This window comes from Podarcis vaucheri (assembly GCF_965113315.1).
Source record: "Podarcis vaucheri genome assembly, chromosome: 1".
In the NCBI taxonomy this organism is placed as follows: Eukaryota; Metazoa; Chordata; class Lepidosauria; order Squamata; family Lacertidae; genus Podarcis; species Podarcis vaucheri.
Genome location: NC_138759.1, coordinates 121,231,638 through 121,248,722, shown reverse-complemented (window position 1 = coordinate 121,248,722; position 17,085 = coordinate 121,231,638). Strand labels below are relative to the sequence as shown.

General features: G+C 43.8%; 1 protein-coding gene across 1 annotated transcript in view; it reads left to right on the top strand.

Moving 5' to 3' along the window:
- The window catches only part of GAD1 (glutamate decarboxylase 1), a 57,101-nt gene that overhangs the window by 33,464 nt on the left and 6,552 nt on the right, over positions 1–17,085 (top strand). The window contains exons 7-13 of the mRNA XM_082210406.1: positions 7,487–7,599; positions 8,304–8,419; positions 11,918–11,997; positions 12,184–12,238; positions 12,653–12,769; positions 13,938–14,002; positions 16,939–17,017. Of these exons, the coding sequence (XP_082066532.1) occupies positions 7,487–7,599; positions 8,304–8,419; positions 11,918–11,997; positions 12,184–12,238; positions 12,653–12,769; positions 13,938–14,002; positions 16,939–17,017 (625 nt within the window). The remainder of the gene's footprint in view (positions 1–7,486; positions 7,600–8,303; positions 8,420–11,917; positions 11,998–12,183; positions 12,239–12,652; positions 12,770–13,937; positions 14,003–16,938; positions 17,018–17,085) is intronic.

Here is a 17,085-nt window from a genome sequence, read left to right as displayed (position 1 = left end):
GGATCCTCAGCACCAGACCCTTGGCTCGTGTTTCCTTGGAATTCGTTTTGACAATCTCAGCCAAAAAAAAATCCATTTAAAAGTCCTTCAGTGCATTAGTTAAACAAACTGTTGCTTCTAGAATGCAACTGTTCACAAGACCCCAGAAACATTCTCGACTCATTATGAAGACCGTGGGTATTCCAGAGACTTGGTCACGTCCAAGCTGAACAGAAACAACACACTCTGTGAAGGGCACTTTTGAAAAGTGTTGAGACATTTTAGCTGGTACAGAATGCTGCAGTTGACCAGAACCTATGTTTGGAATCACTTGTCCTTGTTGGCCAGTGGTCTCATGAAATAGGGTCTTCTTGGTGGTAGCACCTTGTCAGCAGAGCTCACTAGCCCAGCCAGTTCACTTAGTTCCCTCCCTGCTGATTTTCAGATGCTAAAACAAAGCTATACTCTTATTTCTCTCTCTCCCCCTGCTTGTTTCATGTTACCCACGGCTTCTGTGCTCTTTTATCTGCTGTCATTTTACTTTGCTCTTTATTTATATGCTGTTTTTTATTGTTTCGTTGTATCAGTTATAATTGTGGTCTGTGCTGGAGGTCCTATGTGTACAGGGGGAAAGGCAGGGTATAAATATTTTGATTAATTGGATGTTGGGCACAATATCATGTCAGCTGACTGGGAATGGTTATGGAACACCGGTATTAAATTCACGGCATGTAATGCCCTAAAGGAAAATATTATGAAAATGGTTTATAGGTGGTACATGACCCCAGTCAAGCTGGCAAAAATTTACCATTTGCCCGATAATAAATGTTGGAAATGTAGAGAGACTGAAGGTACCTTCTATCACCTCTGGTGGACGTGCCCGAAGATTAAGGCTTTCTGGGAAATGATCTATAATGAAATGAAAAAGGTACTTAAATGTACTTTTCCTAAAAAGCCAGAGGCCTTTCTCTTGGGCATTGTCGGCCAATTGGTGTCCAAAGGGGATAGAACTTTTTTTATGTATGCCACAACAGCAGCAAGAATACTCATCGCGAAGTATTGGAAGACACAAGATCTACCCACTTTGGAAGAATGGCAGATGAAAGTGATGGACTATATGACATTGGCTGAGATGACAGGCAGAATCCGCGACCAACGAAAGGAGACGGTGGAAGAAGAATGGAGAAAATTTAAAAGTTACCTTAAGGACCATTATAAACTCAATGAATGTTAAAGTGTTGTGGTTTTCAGAGACAAAGGGATACAGTGGTATAAGGTCAGAATATAGAGAAGACTAAGATGACAGAGGTTGGAAGTAACAATTGGGAGTTGCTAAAAATTATGGACATTGGGATGCAGAAAGGGGGGGGGAGGGGAAGTCCAAGAAAAGAGGTTTATGAAAATATGGTATGAAACTATACGTGTATGTTTGTCTTTTTAAGTGTTTGTTTGTTATTTAAAAACTTTGTAAAACCAATAAAAATTTTATAAAAAAAAAAATAAATATTTTGATTAATTGTTTAATGGTAAGATATTAAAACAGGTGCACCATGGGAATTACTCTGTATTTGCGCAGCATTTTCCGAAACATGGAAAAGTGCTAATTATTTATCTCTCTTTCCCCTTTGCTTCCCTTATGAGTGCATAAAATTGGTCCCTGTTGCCTGCACATACAGTATATGCGAAACAACATATCCTAATAGGTACATGTAATATACAGACACTCTTGATTGATTGATTGATTGATCGATCGCCAACTTGCTTGCTTGCTTGTATCTATATCTCACCTTTGTTCCAAGGAGCTGTCTCCATATTATCCTCACAACAACCCTGTGGTGTAGGATAGGCCAATTGTTGGTGGCTGACCCAAGGGATCTACTCAGCTTCATGACTGAGTGAGGATTTGAACCCGGGTCTCCCAGTCTGATACCTGAACCACTATGCCACCTTGGCACCACATTCATTTTGAAACGTATGAAGCCAGCCTCAGTGTAGCAGGAGAAGGGGTTTGGGGTTTTTTGACAGGGGTACAAGCCAGGCAAAGCTACACATGTCCTACATGTACGCTTGTGAAACATGGTCCACTTATAAATGCCATCTCCAACTCCTTGAAAGATTCCATCAACGGTGTCTCTGAAAAAATGTAAACATCACTTGGGAAGACTAGTTCCAGTGTACTGAAAGAAGCAAAGATCACCAGCGTCAAAGCAATGATTCTTCAACATCAGTTTCTTTGGACTGGTCATGTTGTTTAGATGGCTGATTATCGTCTCCCAAAGCAACTATGCACAGTCATACCTCAGGATAAATCGCTTCAGGTTGAGCGCTTTCGGGTTGCGCTCTGCGGCGACCCGGAAGTAACGGAGTGTGTTACTTCCTGGTTTCGCTGCTCACACATGCGCAGACAGTCAAAATGACGTCACACGCATGTGTGGAAGCGGCGAAACGGGACCCACACACACGCAGACAAGCTGTCATGCCTTACATTCTGTTCGGGATGCGAACGGGGCTCTGGAACTGATCTCGTTCGCATCCCAAGGTACCACTGTACTCTATTTCAAACTTAAAAATGGAAAGCGTAATGTTGGTGGTCAGCAAAAGAGGTTTAAAGACTCTCTCAAGGCAAATCTAAAAGACTGTAGTATAAACACCAACAACTGGGAACCACTGGCTTGTGAGCACTCCAACTGGAGAACAGCCTTTACCAAAGGTGTCATGGACAAACAAGCTAAGAAGAAGGCATGTTTGGGAAACCCTCACCTTGATCAACTCCTGCCCAGAAACCTATGTCCCCACTGTGGAAGGATGTGTGGATCCAGAATTGGCCTCCACAGTCACTTATGGACTCGCTGTTAAGACTGTGTTCATGGAAGACAATCTTACTTGGCTACGAGTGGTCACCAAAGAAGGAGGAGGAGACATGGGATGCCATGTTAGTTAGCTGTTGGGCACAAATTGCTGCAGCTTGTGCTATTGCAACTGATGCGATTGGGCTACAAGAAAATTTGCAGTTATCTATCTGGTCTTAACCACTGCAGTAGAAGAATTTTATTGTGGCAGTTAGCTATAATTCTCTTTGGGTTTATTTCCTTTATTGTGGAGGAGTGAAGAGTTTTGCCTGGAACTTTAATGAAGGAACAACTTCCTGTTTGGTGCGAATAGTAATTTTGTTTTAGACTTTTCTTTGTCCTGAAATAGAAGAATAGAACATGCTTTGAAATTTTAGTACACGGGGGCAGAAATACATTAATTGGAACATGCAGTGATTCTTGCTTCCCATTAAATGGATGAAGCCATGGACTGCTCTCTTGTTATCTGTAATTGGTAATTAGAAAATCATCCTTTTTAATTACTCTTGACAGGTATTGATTGTGTGGTATGGTATAATTAGTTGTCCTTGGGGAGTATATGCAGAATAAATCCACACATATAATTGGTTTTGGTGTTTCTTAAAGCTCAAGTTCAATATTTCTAATTATCTTTGTGAGAAGCCTTCTGATGTTTACTGTTTCCACAGCCTCTCTCTGCATTCTGGCTGCATGTTTTCCAAATAAGAATAAGACACTCTTTGAACTAAAACACTTTGCAGCCTCACCAGCGATATAGTTATAATCGCTAAGGCTAAGTGGTATAATCACAAAATGCTATGGCCACTGTAATTTTTAAAAGTTTGGAAAACAAATTAAAGGATATTTGTGGAGGCAGGGGGGGTGTTCAAGGAACTTTATCTAATTATTAAATTGACTTTTATAAATTATTTATATATAGAAGTCATAGAATCATAGAGTAGTATATATAAAAAAATTGCTAAACAGAGAAGTCCATAATGCCCTGTGCTGGACAGAGGTTGGATAGGGTGAAGGTAATCCACTGTCAATCCCTTCCTGGACCCACCAGCTTCTGTCAGTGAGGGACCTCTGTCCCATTGCACCCTCTGAAATGGCTGGTGGGCAGAAACTTCTGCCTGCAGCATCCTTGGTAGTGATAGCCAGCACAAACCCCCCAAAATAGGGTTCAGAGCTGAGTTGGCAGAGGATCCATTGAATTTCTTTCTTTTTAAAAAAAAACATTTATTAATTTTCCAATAAGAACATCCAATTACCATATCAGATCAAATCCAATAAAAATAAAAAACTAAAATAAAAAAGTCCAGTTGTCTTCCAAATTGCAATCTTAATTTGTTTGACTTCCCACGGTCTGAATTCCAATGCATTTTCCACATCATCATAGTCCTGCCTCTTATAATTGGTGTTTTCATAATTCCATATCACGATTTTAGGATCAACTGAATTTCTGAGTGTCATGTGATGGCAAATTTTAAGTTTATTTGCTATGCTAGCATAGGATGTGGTGTATTGAAGGGGCTCCCCCCCCTCACTTCCCTCAAGGCCCTTGTGAGCAGCAGGGATGATATGGGTGCGTTGTTCTTTTAAGCCCCAGGGATTTGAATTGTCCCTTAAGTTTTATTTTTATTTTTCTCATTATGTTTATATTGCACCTTTCCTTAAAGGATCTCAAGTTGGTAAACATGCAGTCCCACCCCCACCCCACCCCACCTCTTTTTATCTTCACAACAATCCTTATACACCCAAAACCATGTCAGATACTCAGATGAGTCCCGATAACTATACAGTGGTACCTCGGGTTAAGTACTTAATTTGTTCCAGAGGTCTGTTCTTAACCTGAAACTTGTTATGTACTGAAGTTCTCACCCTGGGCCAGCAGGGGGATACTGTAGATAGTTATGCAAATGAAGGATCGAAAGTGACGTTCAGTGATTGGAGGATAGTTTTAGAAAATGGCAACAGTTACATTGTTCTGGAGCTCTATATAAGCAGGCTGACTGAGCTCCCCAGTCAGTTCTGTTCCAGCTTACAAATAAAGAGCTGCTTTGGAAGAATCGCTGTGTCGTCTGATATGTTCGCCCACAACTCAACAAAACTGTTCTTAACCTGAAGCACCACTTTAGCTAATGGGGCCTCCCGCTGCCTCCGCACGATTTCTGATCTCATCCTGAAGCAAAGTTCTTAACCTGAGGTACTATTTCCGGGTTAGCAAAGTCTGTAACCTGAAGCGTATGTAACCTGAAGCGTCTGTAACCCAAGGCACCACTGTAGTCGATGAAGTTGTCTCATAAAAGAATTCAGTCATTTTGTTTCATGAGCCTTTCGGATGCAGCAACAGCGGAAACTGCCAAGAGCCAATGCATAGCAGAGTGTGAGCACAATTGGTATTTGCTTCGTTATGCAAAAGGTGGCAGATCTATCCCAGTGGCCTCTTGTGTTTTTAAAGCTGAAATTGCATCCCAGATTCTTTTTGGAGTACCTGCTTGGTTTCCATATTTTAAATCTTCCTCTAAGACAACTTCAGTCCTACTTTCTTCGATTTATATTTGGCATGCCTAGACGCACTGCTGCTCTTCATTTGAAAGCTATTCTGCCTGGTTTGGATATAGTCAATTCACTCTCTCAGCTTCATAGCTTTCTCCCAGCTCTTTTGTATTCCAGGTCATGACAGACTCTTGTCAGTCTGCCTGGATGAAGGAATTGCTGCCAAAAATGAAAAGGTTGCTTTGGTGCGGCTGTCTCCTTCTTACTGTTTATGTGTAAAACTGTGAGCAAGACAAATGTATGGTCAAACACAGATTAATTGATATTTAATTATCTGTTTATTAAATTTCTGTACCATCTTTCATCCAAGGATCATCAGGCAGTTTACAGTACAGTGGTACCTCGGGTTACATACGCTTCAGGTTACAGACTCCGCTAACCCAGAAATAGTGCTTCAGGTTAAGAACTTTGCTTCAGGATGAGAACAGAAATCGCGCTCCAGCAGTGCGACAGCAGCAGGAGGCCCCATTAGCTAAAGTGTGCTTCAGGTTAAGAACAGTTTCAGGTTAAGTACGGACCTCCGGAACGAATTAAGTACTTAACCCGAGGTACCACTGTATAAAAACACAAAAATACACAGCATAGTGATAAACAAACACAAAAAACAACCCCCCTACCCTATAATTTAAAGGGCCATAGATTGTTTAAATCGTGGGAGAACATACAAGTGTTGTATTTTGTAACCCAGGGGCCTTGTCCCCTCCCCTGGTCACTACATTTGCCAGTTTCCATTTCTAAGACTGTGGCCTCTGTTTAAACCGACTATTTGTTCCTTACTGTAGGAAAGCTCCCCCCCCCCCCCAGGACTGCTTTAAAGCCTGAGCCTCAAAACTTGTAAAGGGCAGATGAAACAAAGCTCCAGTAAATAGCAGGTGCTGCCTTTGTAATAAAAAAGAAGTGGAGTCAGTGTTGCACATTCTTTTCAAATGTGGCTTTTATCAGGGGGCAAGAGAAACTCTGAAATACCCCATTACACAGTCCTTTCCAGGACAATCTTTTTTAGATCATGGGTAGGCAAACTAAGGCCCGGGGGCCGGATCTGGCCCAATCGCCTTCTAAATCTGGCCTGTAGATGGTCCGGGAATCAGCGTGTTTTTACATGAGTAGAAGGCGTGCTTTTATTTAAAATGCACCTCTGGGCTATTTGTGGGGCATAGGAATTCGTTCATTTCCCCCCTCCCAAAAAACAATATAGTCCGGCCCCCCACAAGGTCTGAGGGACAGTGGACTCTGATGAAAAAGTTTGCTGACCCCTGCTTTTGCAGGAATAAACCCCAGAGTTTCTTTTTTTCAATTTTTAAAAAAGAAAACATATTTTTTATACACACATATACATATACAGTGGTACCTCGGGTTACATATGCTTCAGGTTACATACGCTTCAGGTTACAGACTCCGCTAACCCAGAAATAGTACCTCAGGTTAAGAACTTTGCTTCAGGATGAGAACAGAAATCGTGCTCTGGCGGCGCGGCGGCAGCGGGAGGCCCCATTAGCTAAAGTGGTGCTTCAGGTTAAGAACAGTTTCAGGTTAAGAACAGAGCTCCGGAACAAATTAAGTAGTTAACCTGAGGTACCACTGTACACACAGAAATATACACTTAATTTCACAAAACCATAGTCATATCAAAACCTTTATGGGGTTCCCTTCACCCCAGGACTTCCTCCCACCCCTCCCTTGGATTCCAAAGTACTTCCTCTTTTAACTGCCTCTAATTATCTAAATTTGTTATACTCCATTTTTATCTTTGTTAATTTAAATTACAAGCAGTATGTGAACCCTGCTGATGTTTTTAAGCTCTTACAGAGTTTCGGTGTCCCAGTATTCATGCTTGTTTTGTCAACCAGGATTCTCCTCCCATTTCTTGAATGTTTTAAACAACAGACTGTTGTTAACTGAAAGCGCGGTTCTGTACATGTCTACCCGGAAGTAGACATATACACTGAATTCAGTGGGGTTTATTAAGTGGGCATAGGATTATAGGCGGAGTCCCATAAAGGTTGTAAAAGCAATAGTATCTTTTCAGAAAGCATAAACATTTTTATATTCATTCCTGTGAAACAGGTATTGGCATTTTATTTATTTACTTTTTTCCAAATGTCTATTCACGTACCCAGGTTTACATACGAAATTGCACCTGTTTTTGTCCTCATGGAACAAATCACGCTTCGAAAAATGAGAGAGATTATCGGATGGTCAAATAAAGATGGAGATGGAATATTCTCACCGGGTAAGTTCCATTTTTGACCTGTTGCCCTAAATGCCAAGTTGTCGGTTAAGGCTGGAAAAAGACAACTAGCTACTGAGCATATATGCTTTTAACTGTATGCTGGACCTAATGGTCAGGGGTCCATTTACCTTTATTACTCTTATGTACTGAAGTTCTCACCCTGGGCCAGCAGGGGGATACTGTAGATAGTTCAGGTCCACATATGCAAATAAGGGATCAAAAGTGATGTTCAGTGATTGGATAGTTACAGAAAATGGTTACTGTTGCGTTGTAGTGGAGCTCTGTATAAGCAGGCTGGCTGAACCCTTCAGTTCAGTTCTGTTCTGGCCTGTGAATAAACGAGAGCTGTTTGAGGAATCGCTGTGTCGTCTGATATGTTCACCCACAACTTAACAATTACTTTGTTTAAAAACAGCATTAAAAGCATCAGTTACTATCTGCTAGGCCATTTTAAGAGGATCAATTAAAAACAACAATTGGTCCTACCATTGGGCAGAGTGAGGCGGCAGGCTAATTTAGGGGTTCGAGGGAAGACCGCAAACAACTCTGTTGCATCACAGCTCTAAATTCCGCCAGCCTGTATGAAATGTACACAGCACATTTCACCAGCAATGCTTTTCTGCCTCCATTCGTAACACCAAACTTCTCCCGCCCTCCCTCTTATCTCTTTTCTAACATTCTATTATCGTGTTCTCTTGTTACAGGTGGTGCTATATCCAATATGTATAGCATCATGGCTGCCCGCTACAAATATTTCCCAGAAGTCAAAACCAAAGGCATGGCGGCAGTGCCTAAACTGGTCCTCTTTACCTCAGAACATGTGAGCTCAACAAGCTGAATTAACTGTAGTTACTGCAATTGTTGGGGAGGGGGGCTAAGGAAGAGGCCATTCCATCACCAATTCTGAAGGGGCACGACTGCCTGATTTCAACACCACCCATTGCATATTTTGGGGTGGCCCTAAAACTGTCACAGAAAATGACCTCCAACTACTTAGATGGATGTTCTGTTGAACAGGAGGATGGTTGGTTCTCTGAGGATGTTGTTTCCTAGAGTTGGTTCTAGCCAGCATCTCTGTCATTAAGCTTACCGTATTTTTCGCCCTATAGGACGCACCGTCCCATAAGGCGCACCTAGTTTTTTTTTGGGGGGGGGAATAAAGGGGAAAAAATTATTTTTCCCCCAGGCGCGGGGCTGGGGCAGTGGAGGCCCGAGCTTCCCCCGACCCCAGCCCCCAAACAGGCAGCTCTCTGCAAGCCGTGGAAGCCCAGCGCTGGCTCCCTCTGCTTGCGGAGAGGTCCGCGAAGCCTGGACGCACTGATCTCAGCGCGCGCAGGCTTCGGCATGCCGGCAACTCTCTGCAAGCAGCGGGAGCGCTCCCGCTGCTTGCGGAGAGGTCCGCGAAGCCTGGAGAGCATGAGGGGTCGGTGCACACCGACCCCTCTCGCTCTCCAGGATTCAGTGAAAGCCTGCATTCACCCCATAGGACGCACACACATTTCCCCTTCATTTTTGGAGGGGGAAAAGTGCGTCCTATAGGGCGAAAAATACAGTACTTTGGAGGCAGTATGCAGTATCCAGTACAGTGGTACCTCGGGTTACATACGTTTTAGGTTACATACACTTCAGGTTACAGACTCTGTTAACCCAGAAATAGTGCTTCAGGTAAAGAACTTTGCTTCAGGATAAGAACAGAAATTGTGGTCCGGCGATGCGGCAGCAGCGGGAGGCCCCATTAGCTAAAGTAGTGCTTCAGGTTAAGAACAGTTTCAGGTTAAGAACGGACCTCCGGAACGAATTAAGTACTTAACCTGAGGTACCACTGTATACAGAAGTGGGTTTTACACCCCCCCACCCACCTGCAAATGTTTCATTGTGACAAAACCGCTCGCGGCACTCTGACAGAGATTTTCCTCAAACCAGACTGTAGCGCAGTGTTGGGGACAAGGAGGCTGTAAGGAAGACAAAACATGTCTTATTTACTTGGCAGCATTTGACGTGGCTGCTTGTGATACCTCACATTATCTACAAAGCTCAGTCACTCCAAATATCTCTTAATTTGTCTTAGAGCATGGGTAGGCAAACTAAGGTCGGTGGGCCGGATGAGGCCCAATTGCTTTCTCAATCCGGCCCACGGACAATCCGGGAATCAGTGTGTTTTCACATGAGTAGAATGTGTCCTTTTAATTAAAATGCATCTCTGGGTTGTTTGTGGGGCACAGGAATTTGTTCATTTTTTCCCCTTCAGAATATAGTCCGGCCCTCCACAAGGTCTGAGGAACAGTGGACCGGCCCCCTGCTGAAAAAGTTTGCTGACCCCTGTTTAGAGCTTACCATGTCCTCAACTAATTAACACTTCCCCTGCCCCCTTTTGAAGCATTCATAGTAATGTTACATAATGAATAAAGTGCCTGTGAGTGTGTACAAAGTGCCTGTCCGCACAGAATCAAGGAACAGAATCTCCCACCCCACAGATCTGATTCCTGGTATCTACGGTGGTACCTCAGTTTACGAACTTAATCCATTACGGTAGACCGTTCTTAAACCAAAACCATTCTTAAACCAAGGTGCACCTTCCCTAATGAGGCCTCCTTCCACCGGTGCCCTTCCACCGTTCGGCTTCCGTTCTTAGACCGAGGTAAAGTTCACAAACCCGGACACTACTTCCGGTTTGCGGAGTTTGTAAACCGAATAGTTCGTAAACATGGCTGTTCTTAAACCGAGGTACCACTGTATCTCTCTTTTTAATCTTTAGGCACTGCTCCTACCTTTCTGCATAGCAAGCTGGGGGACCTAGTTGTAATAATATTTTGGGTTGCTTTTTCTCTTCCTTTTTTATTTTATTTTTTGGAATGTTTAGAGCTTATAGCTTGCTGTGGTGCTCCTAAAGCATGTCTGACCCTTATTTCAGCACTTATTGCGTGTCGAGGTCCCCAGGTCCACCCCAATAACTCACACATCACACAGAATTTTTTGTTTAAGGTTTTTGGCATAATTTTGGCCACAACTTTATTAAGATACAAATTTGTGAGTGGTTGCTTAGACATTGGTTGCAACTATCTGCCCCCACCGTGGGGGACAGACTGACATTCCGCACAATGCGAAAGTCAGAATGGGGGAATACACTTGGGGGTTACGCGGAGCAGGGAATCTGCCCTCACCCCAAATGCAACCAGGAGCTCATTGCTATGGCCCGAGTCCCCTTGACAGAGTGGACAAGCAATAGTTAGCCCCCAATTCCTTTAATGGAATCCCTTGCAGCAGCAGCATTAGAGGGGCAGGCACAGCCAATCCATGCCCCTCAACCAACCAAACCATAAACCAATGCCTAACCGCAACCTTACAAGTTGTGACGATTTGCTACGCAGTAGGCAAAAACCAAATGGCCCCAGCCAATCAGCCAGATGGACAAAATTCCTACCAGGCCCCCGCTCCAAAGCAGATGACCCCATGACAGGCATAGCAAGGTCAAAGCGAACAACCTATTCTAGGGAGGGAGGGACGGGCAATCCGCTGCACGGGCGAAAAGAGGAAGCCCTAGCCTCGTGCAAGGAGTTTTAGCATTTCTGGCTGTCAATCAATAAATGGCAACATTAATTTCTTCCCAACAACAAGGGAAGCCCCAATCGCATCAGTGGCCAACGATCAGTTAGCCCGCCCCCAACTTTGGAGTGTTCTGGCGGCCCCCACCGCAACACGTGCTCTCCATGAAGGAGAACACGCTTTCCTGACCATTCCCACTGACTTTTAGCTCTGCATTCAAACTGCTTCCTATAAATCAGGGGTTGGCAAAGTTTTCGTGGCTTGGGCCAGTTCATGGTCCCGCAGATGCCGCAGTGGGCCGGAGTGTCTGCACGCGCATGCACACATGCGCAAATATTGTTTCCAGCGCTCCTTCCAACGTGGAGAAGGCTTGCGCAGCTTCCCATTGGCTGCAGGAGCTTCCTGCAGCCAATGAGAAGCCAGCCAGCGTCGCGGAAGGCGGTCCCTGCTCTGCTCTGCTCTGGTTTAGTGCAGCATACGGGAGCCGACCAAGCAGTCGGCAAGGGTCCATGGGCTGGATAAACGACCCCCATGGGCCGCTTGTGGCCTATGGGCCTTAGGTTGCCGACTCCTGCTATAAATGGTTGGTTTGTGCCTGGAAACAGCTGCCACAGAAAACTGTATAACAGCCTTTTTTGTGTGTGTAGCACTTGCAATGAGCGGCTAGGGCATCTCCTGCTGGCAACCATTGCTACTACACAACTAAACTTGACTTCATTTTCTTTCATTCCTTTCTAAAAGGGTTGACGTGTTTTTGTCGCTGTTGTTTTTGCAGAGTCACTACTCAATAAAGAAAGCTGGAGCTGCGCTTGGTTTTGGAACAGAAAATGTGATTTTAATAAAGTGCAACGAAAGGTATGCTCCCATAGCAAAACGGCTGTATTGAGTTTGTTTGTTTGTTGTACTGGGCAACAAGACGCTAATGTTGTTACTAATTAGATCAGTTGAATTAAGTAAACTGTGGTTAGTGTTCACTTCTATTTGGTCTTTATTCATTTGTTTTATAATATTCTTTGTTTTTGTCTTTCACGTTGACTGCAGAGGCAAAATAATACCAGCTGATTTGGAAGCCAAAATCCTGGAAGCCAAACAAAAGGTAACCCTGATGTTTGTTTTTTAGGGGGGAGGACTGAATATATTTCCTAGTTAGATGAACATAAGTAACATACATTTTGTCTTCTACATAAATGCATACCACACAGTGTAAGACAAGCTAAGGAAGAAATAATAAATTAATTTACAGTGCAATACTAACCCTTTGCTGCTGGAGCTCCACTGCCCCCCCCCCCAGACCCCCAGCAAGGGGAGAAACTTATAATCCACTGGTGATTGCATCAAGTCCTCAAATGTACTTTTGGGGGAACCAATGAAAGAAAATGTGACAGTTAAAAAATATGCACGGCAGAAAAACTGATGAAAGAACCTGTAATCAGTTGCAATAACTGGAGTTAACCTCTGTTTCCAATATTTATGTTTCCTCATGAACTTTATCCTCTGCCTTACCTCATAGGGATATGTTCCCCTTTATGTGAATGCAACTGCTGGCACAACAGTTTATGGGGCCTTTGACCCAATTCAGGAGATGGCGGACATTTGCGATAAATACAACCTTTGGCTCCATGTGGACGTGAGTAAGATGAGCTTCGATCCTATGCACACACACTTGCCGAAGAATAAAATCTCACTGAAAGCAGGAGGACTCACAAATCGTGTCCTCACCACGGAGGGCACATGTTGCAGTGAGACTGGTCTCACTGTTTGTGTGGGTGGGATCGTTTGGATAGCCACAACAACCCAATTGGGTCCCTCGGTTGCTGGGGCAATTCTGGCCAATGGGGTTGAGAGAATTTGCAGCCGGGGGACCTATTTATACCGCTGCACGTTGCATTGAGCTTCATCTTAGCGCCTCGTGCATCGGATCACCCACCCACCCTCCCTATATTTAGGGTCTTGCTATGACCTTGCTATGCGTGAGTTGTCTGCTTTCGGGGCAGGGGCCCGGTAGGAATTTTCCCATTCGGCTGATTGGCTGGTGCCACTTGGGTTCCGCCTGCCGCGTAGCAAATCGTCACAACTTTGTAAGGTTTGACAGTTAGGCATTGGTTCAAGGTGTGGTGGAGGGGAGGTTGTCACACCTGCCCCTCCCAATGTGCGATAGGGTATTCCATTAAAGGAATCCAGGGGCTCGCCATGCTTTTGTCCAATCCCCTTCCAGGGGTTAGGGCAACGCCAGAGCACCTGGGAGCATTTTGGGGTGAGGTTGCGTCTGTGGTAGGACCAATGCTCCCCCAGTCGGTTTACCCTTACTGACTTCTGCCGGTGTCCAGTTGTCAGTGCTGCTCTGCCGGAGATGTAGGTGCAGCTAGTCGAACCAATGCATAAGCAAGCCACTCACATTCTTAATCAATAAAGTTGTGGCCAAAATTATGTCCAATAACCTTAAACTAATATTGGTGCAGACTGTTTCTTTTGGAGGTCTTGGCGGTCTTCACACACAACACTTCTGAATAAACACATTTAGGATTGCACTGCGAATATTGGTTTTTTTTACCATTTCCAAGTGGAAAAGAGGATCCTCCTAGGAACTCTGCTTGTTAGTGTTTGTATTGTAGTAACACGCGGCCACTTCTCCTTGTGTGAAAGTGCAAAATTAAGAAGAGCGCCTGTTTCTGAAATCATGAACGTTTTCATCAGAAATTTAGTGCCCAGAGTTTTGACAGCATTGATCCTTTGTGGAGTGTCAGATACTTGGAGGGTTCCTCCTAAGCCTTTGAACTTTCTTCCACCACTTTCAGGCTGCCTGGGGAGGAGGACTGCTAATGTCCAGGAAGCATCGTCATAAGCTGAGTGGCATAGAAAGGTATTGAATCATTCTCATTTGCATGTTTATTTAGTTAGAAACTTCTCCATGGTACATATGCCGTTTTGCAAATACCTAGGGAAGATAAACCCCTATCTCAAAAATATATTAGAATTTTTTTTAAAGAACAATTGACAAGAATCAAAGGTCCAATGTGAGGGGGGAATATTCCATGTGTCCATGTGGAACAGAAGCAGCTTTTATGCAAAATAGAATTTTCATGTCAGTGTAAGTTTCACATTTACATTACATACCAGAATGAAACAAGAGAGACTTCGTGGCTGTCTTGCCAAATGCAAGGTGGTTCTTTTAACATGAGAGTCAGAAGTAATACAAAACACAAGTGAGTGAGAAGATTAAAGATTTTATTCAAAACAGCAAGCAATATATACATACCAAGTAAGCACTTCCATCTGCCACTTGAAAGCCCACTAGAAGCAGCAAAGTGACTCCCCCAGGTAGCCTCAGTATGCAGGGCCCCGCAGCCAATCAGTCTGTGCACAAGCTTCTCCAAAACTCTGCCACAACCATCCAATTCACCTCATGAGAAGAGAAGACTCCCTGGAAAAGACCCTGATGCTGGGAAAGATTGAGGGCACAAGGAGAAGGGGATGGCAGAGATGGTTGGACAGTGTTCTCAAAGCTACTAACATGAGTTTGACCAAACTGGGGGAGGCAGTGGAAGACAGGAGTGCCTGGCGTGCTCTGGTCCATGGAGTCACGAAGAGTCAGACGCCACTAAACAACTAAACAACAACGTGCAGATCATTCATTACTGGCTATTTACAGATTATTCATTAGCCACCTCCTCCCAATGCATCACTTTCTCAAAACAATGTTCAACATCAAAGAAGGTACCTAGCACTATCACTTCCTCCCAGCTGATTAGGACATTAAAGGCTGTTCTCATGCCATCAAATAACCTAACAAGAGATAAGAAGGGGAAGGAACAGAGGCAAGTAGGGCAACCATGTTAGATCACTAACTCCTCGATATACAATTTATCTTCCAGATAGATTGCCCATACAATGTCTCATGAGTGAGATGCCTTGGGACAAAAATTAGCGAGACCTTTTGTCTGCATCAGCTGTTAGCTTTGTGTCACTTCACAGTCACACTCTCTGTGAACTGCTCTCAGCTTGTGGCCTACCTTCCACCCTGGTCAAGGCTGGAGCTGTCATCAGTAATTGGCAATAACTGGCCCCAGTGGTTCTGCTATTTATTATATTTTTGCAGTAATCGACTGCATTGATCTGTGTGCGTTGGGAAGGGCACACACTCTCTAAATAGAGTTGCCACAGGCAACACTTGCCAATTTTGGAAAGACCAACAACATGCTCACAAACAATATGTGCCAATAATGGCGAATCACAGAACTGTAGAATTGGAAGGGACCCGGAGGGTCATCTAGTCCAAACTCTTGCAATGCAGGAATCTCAGCTAGATCATGCACGACCGATGGCCACCCAACCTCTGCTTAAAAACTTCCAAGGAAGGAAAGTCCATCACCTTTCATGTGAGTCTTTTCCACTGTTGAACAGCTCTTACTGTCAGAAAGTTCTTCCTGATGTTTAGTAGGAATCTCCTTTCTTCTACCTTGAATTCATTGGTTCAAGTCCTACCCTCTGGAGCAGTAGAAAACAATCTTGTTCCATCCTCCATGTGACATCCCTTTAGATATTAGAAGATGGCTATCATAGTCTCCTCTTTACCAGGCTAAACATACCCAATTCCCTCAAGCGTTCCTCATAAGGCTTGGTTTCCAGACCCTTGATCATCTTGGTCACCGAAGCAGTCCCACTGTTGTACACTTTTAATGCCCTGGTCATTGCATGAGATTCATATCTTTAACAGGTTGGATCTACGGAACTGAAGGATCATAATGTCAGCTTTCTCACAGAAGCTGTTATATCTGGACAACATTCACTGCACCTTGTAGTTGATTTAGAGCAGGAATCGGCAGAGTCCAGACTTGTGGGAACGACTTAATCTCACTATATCCCTGAGACCCGCCAATTTGTGTGATGTGCTTGCATAGTAGCTTTGTGGGGGCGGACATAAACTCAAATCTAAAGAAGGACGCCGAGTATATCTGAACACATGCCCAAATCTCTCCCAAATTTTCTTCATTTCAACAAACAGAAAAAGAGGTGAAGAGAGACAGCGTTGGTATTGTTAATCTACTGGAGGTCAGAAACCTTTGCTGATCTACTGCAAGTCTCTCAAGGAACTGGTCTACCAGCCATTCCTGATCCACCTTTTGCCCATTCCTGATTTTCTAGAGTGGAGATTTTGGATATCACTTGCTAGCACATCTTGGTGATAATGTGGGGATTGGGTATCTCAGGAAATTTCAAACACCAGCCTTTGTCAACAACTGTATTTTAGAAGGGGGGGACAATTAGTGGGAAATATAGCTGAATATCCTGTTTGCCTAAACTTACAGAAATTCTCACACTGTTGTTTCTAGAAGGTGGCTCTTTCAGGAATGAAGTTACAGTATCAGCTAGACCTGACAGTAATTAATTACCATTCATTACGCTATCAGCTTCTCAGTATTCTCTCTTTACTAGTAACATTAATTCCAAAAAGACAGCTTCCCTTAGTGCAATTCCAACCTTCGGCTGCAATGCTTGCCCCACAGAATAAGACTATTGGCAATTTTTGTCATCTCATATTCCTAGTATAGATCATTCTCACCTTATTAGTCCTGGTGGTGCAGGGTCTTGACATCAGAGTGAGAGAAAACATGCCACAAACTGCATATTGCAGATAGGAGATGTATTTGTAAGGCCAGGAGATATTTTGCCCCAACCATCTCAAAAAGTGAGTGAGTCCCACTGGGGTCCAGACTCTGGGAAATGGCCCTGTTCTGGACCCAGCAAGGCTAAATCTCTCACTCCATTAATTCTAAGCACATTCTTTTCTTTTTGCAGAGCCAACTCTGTCACATGGAATCCACACAAGATGATGGGGGTTTTATTACAATGCTCTGCCATTCTTCTTCGGGAAAAGGTTTGCTTGCATGTCGATTTCTTTTTAAATGGTACAGAGCAAACACAAATATGTTCTGTTTCTACCTT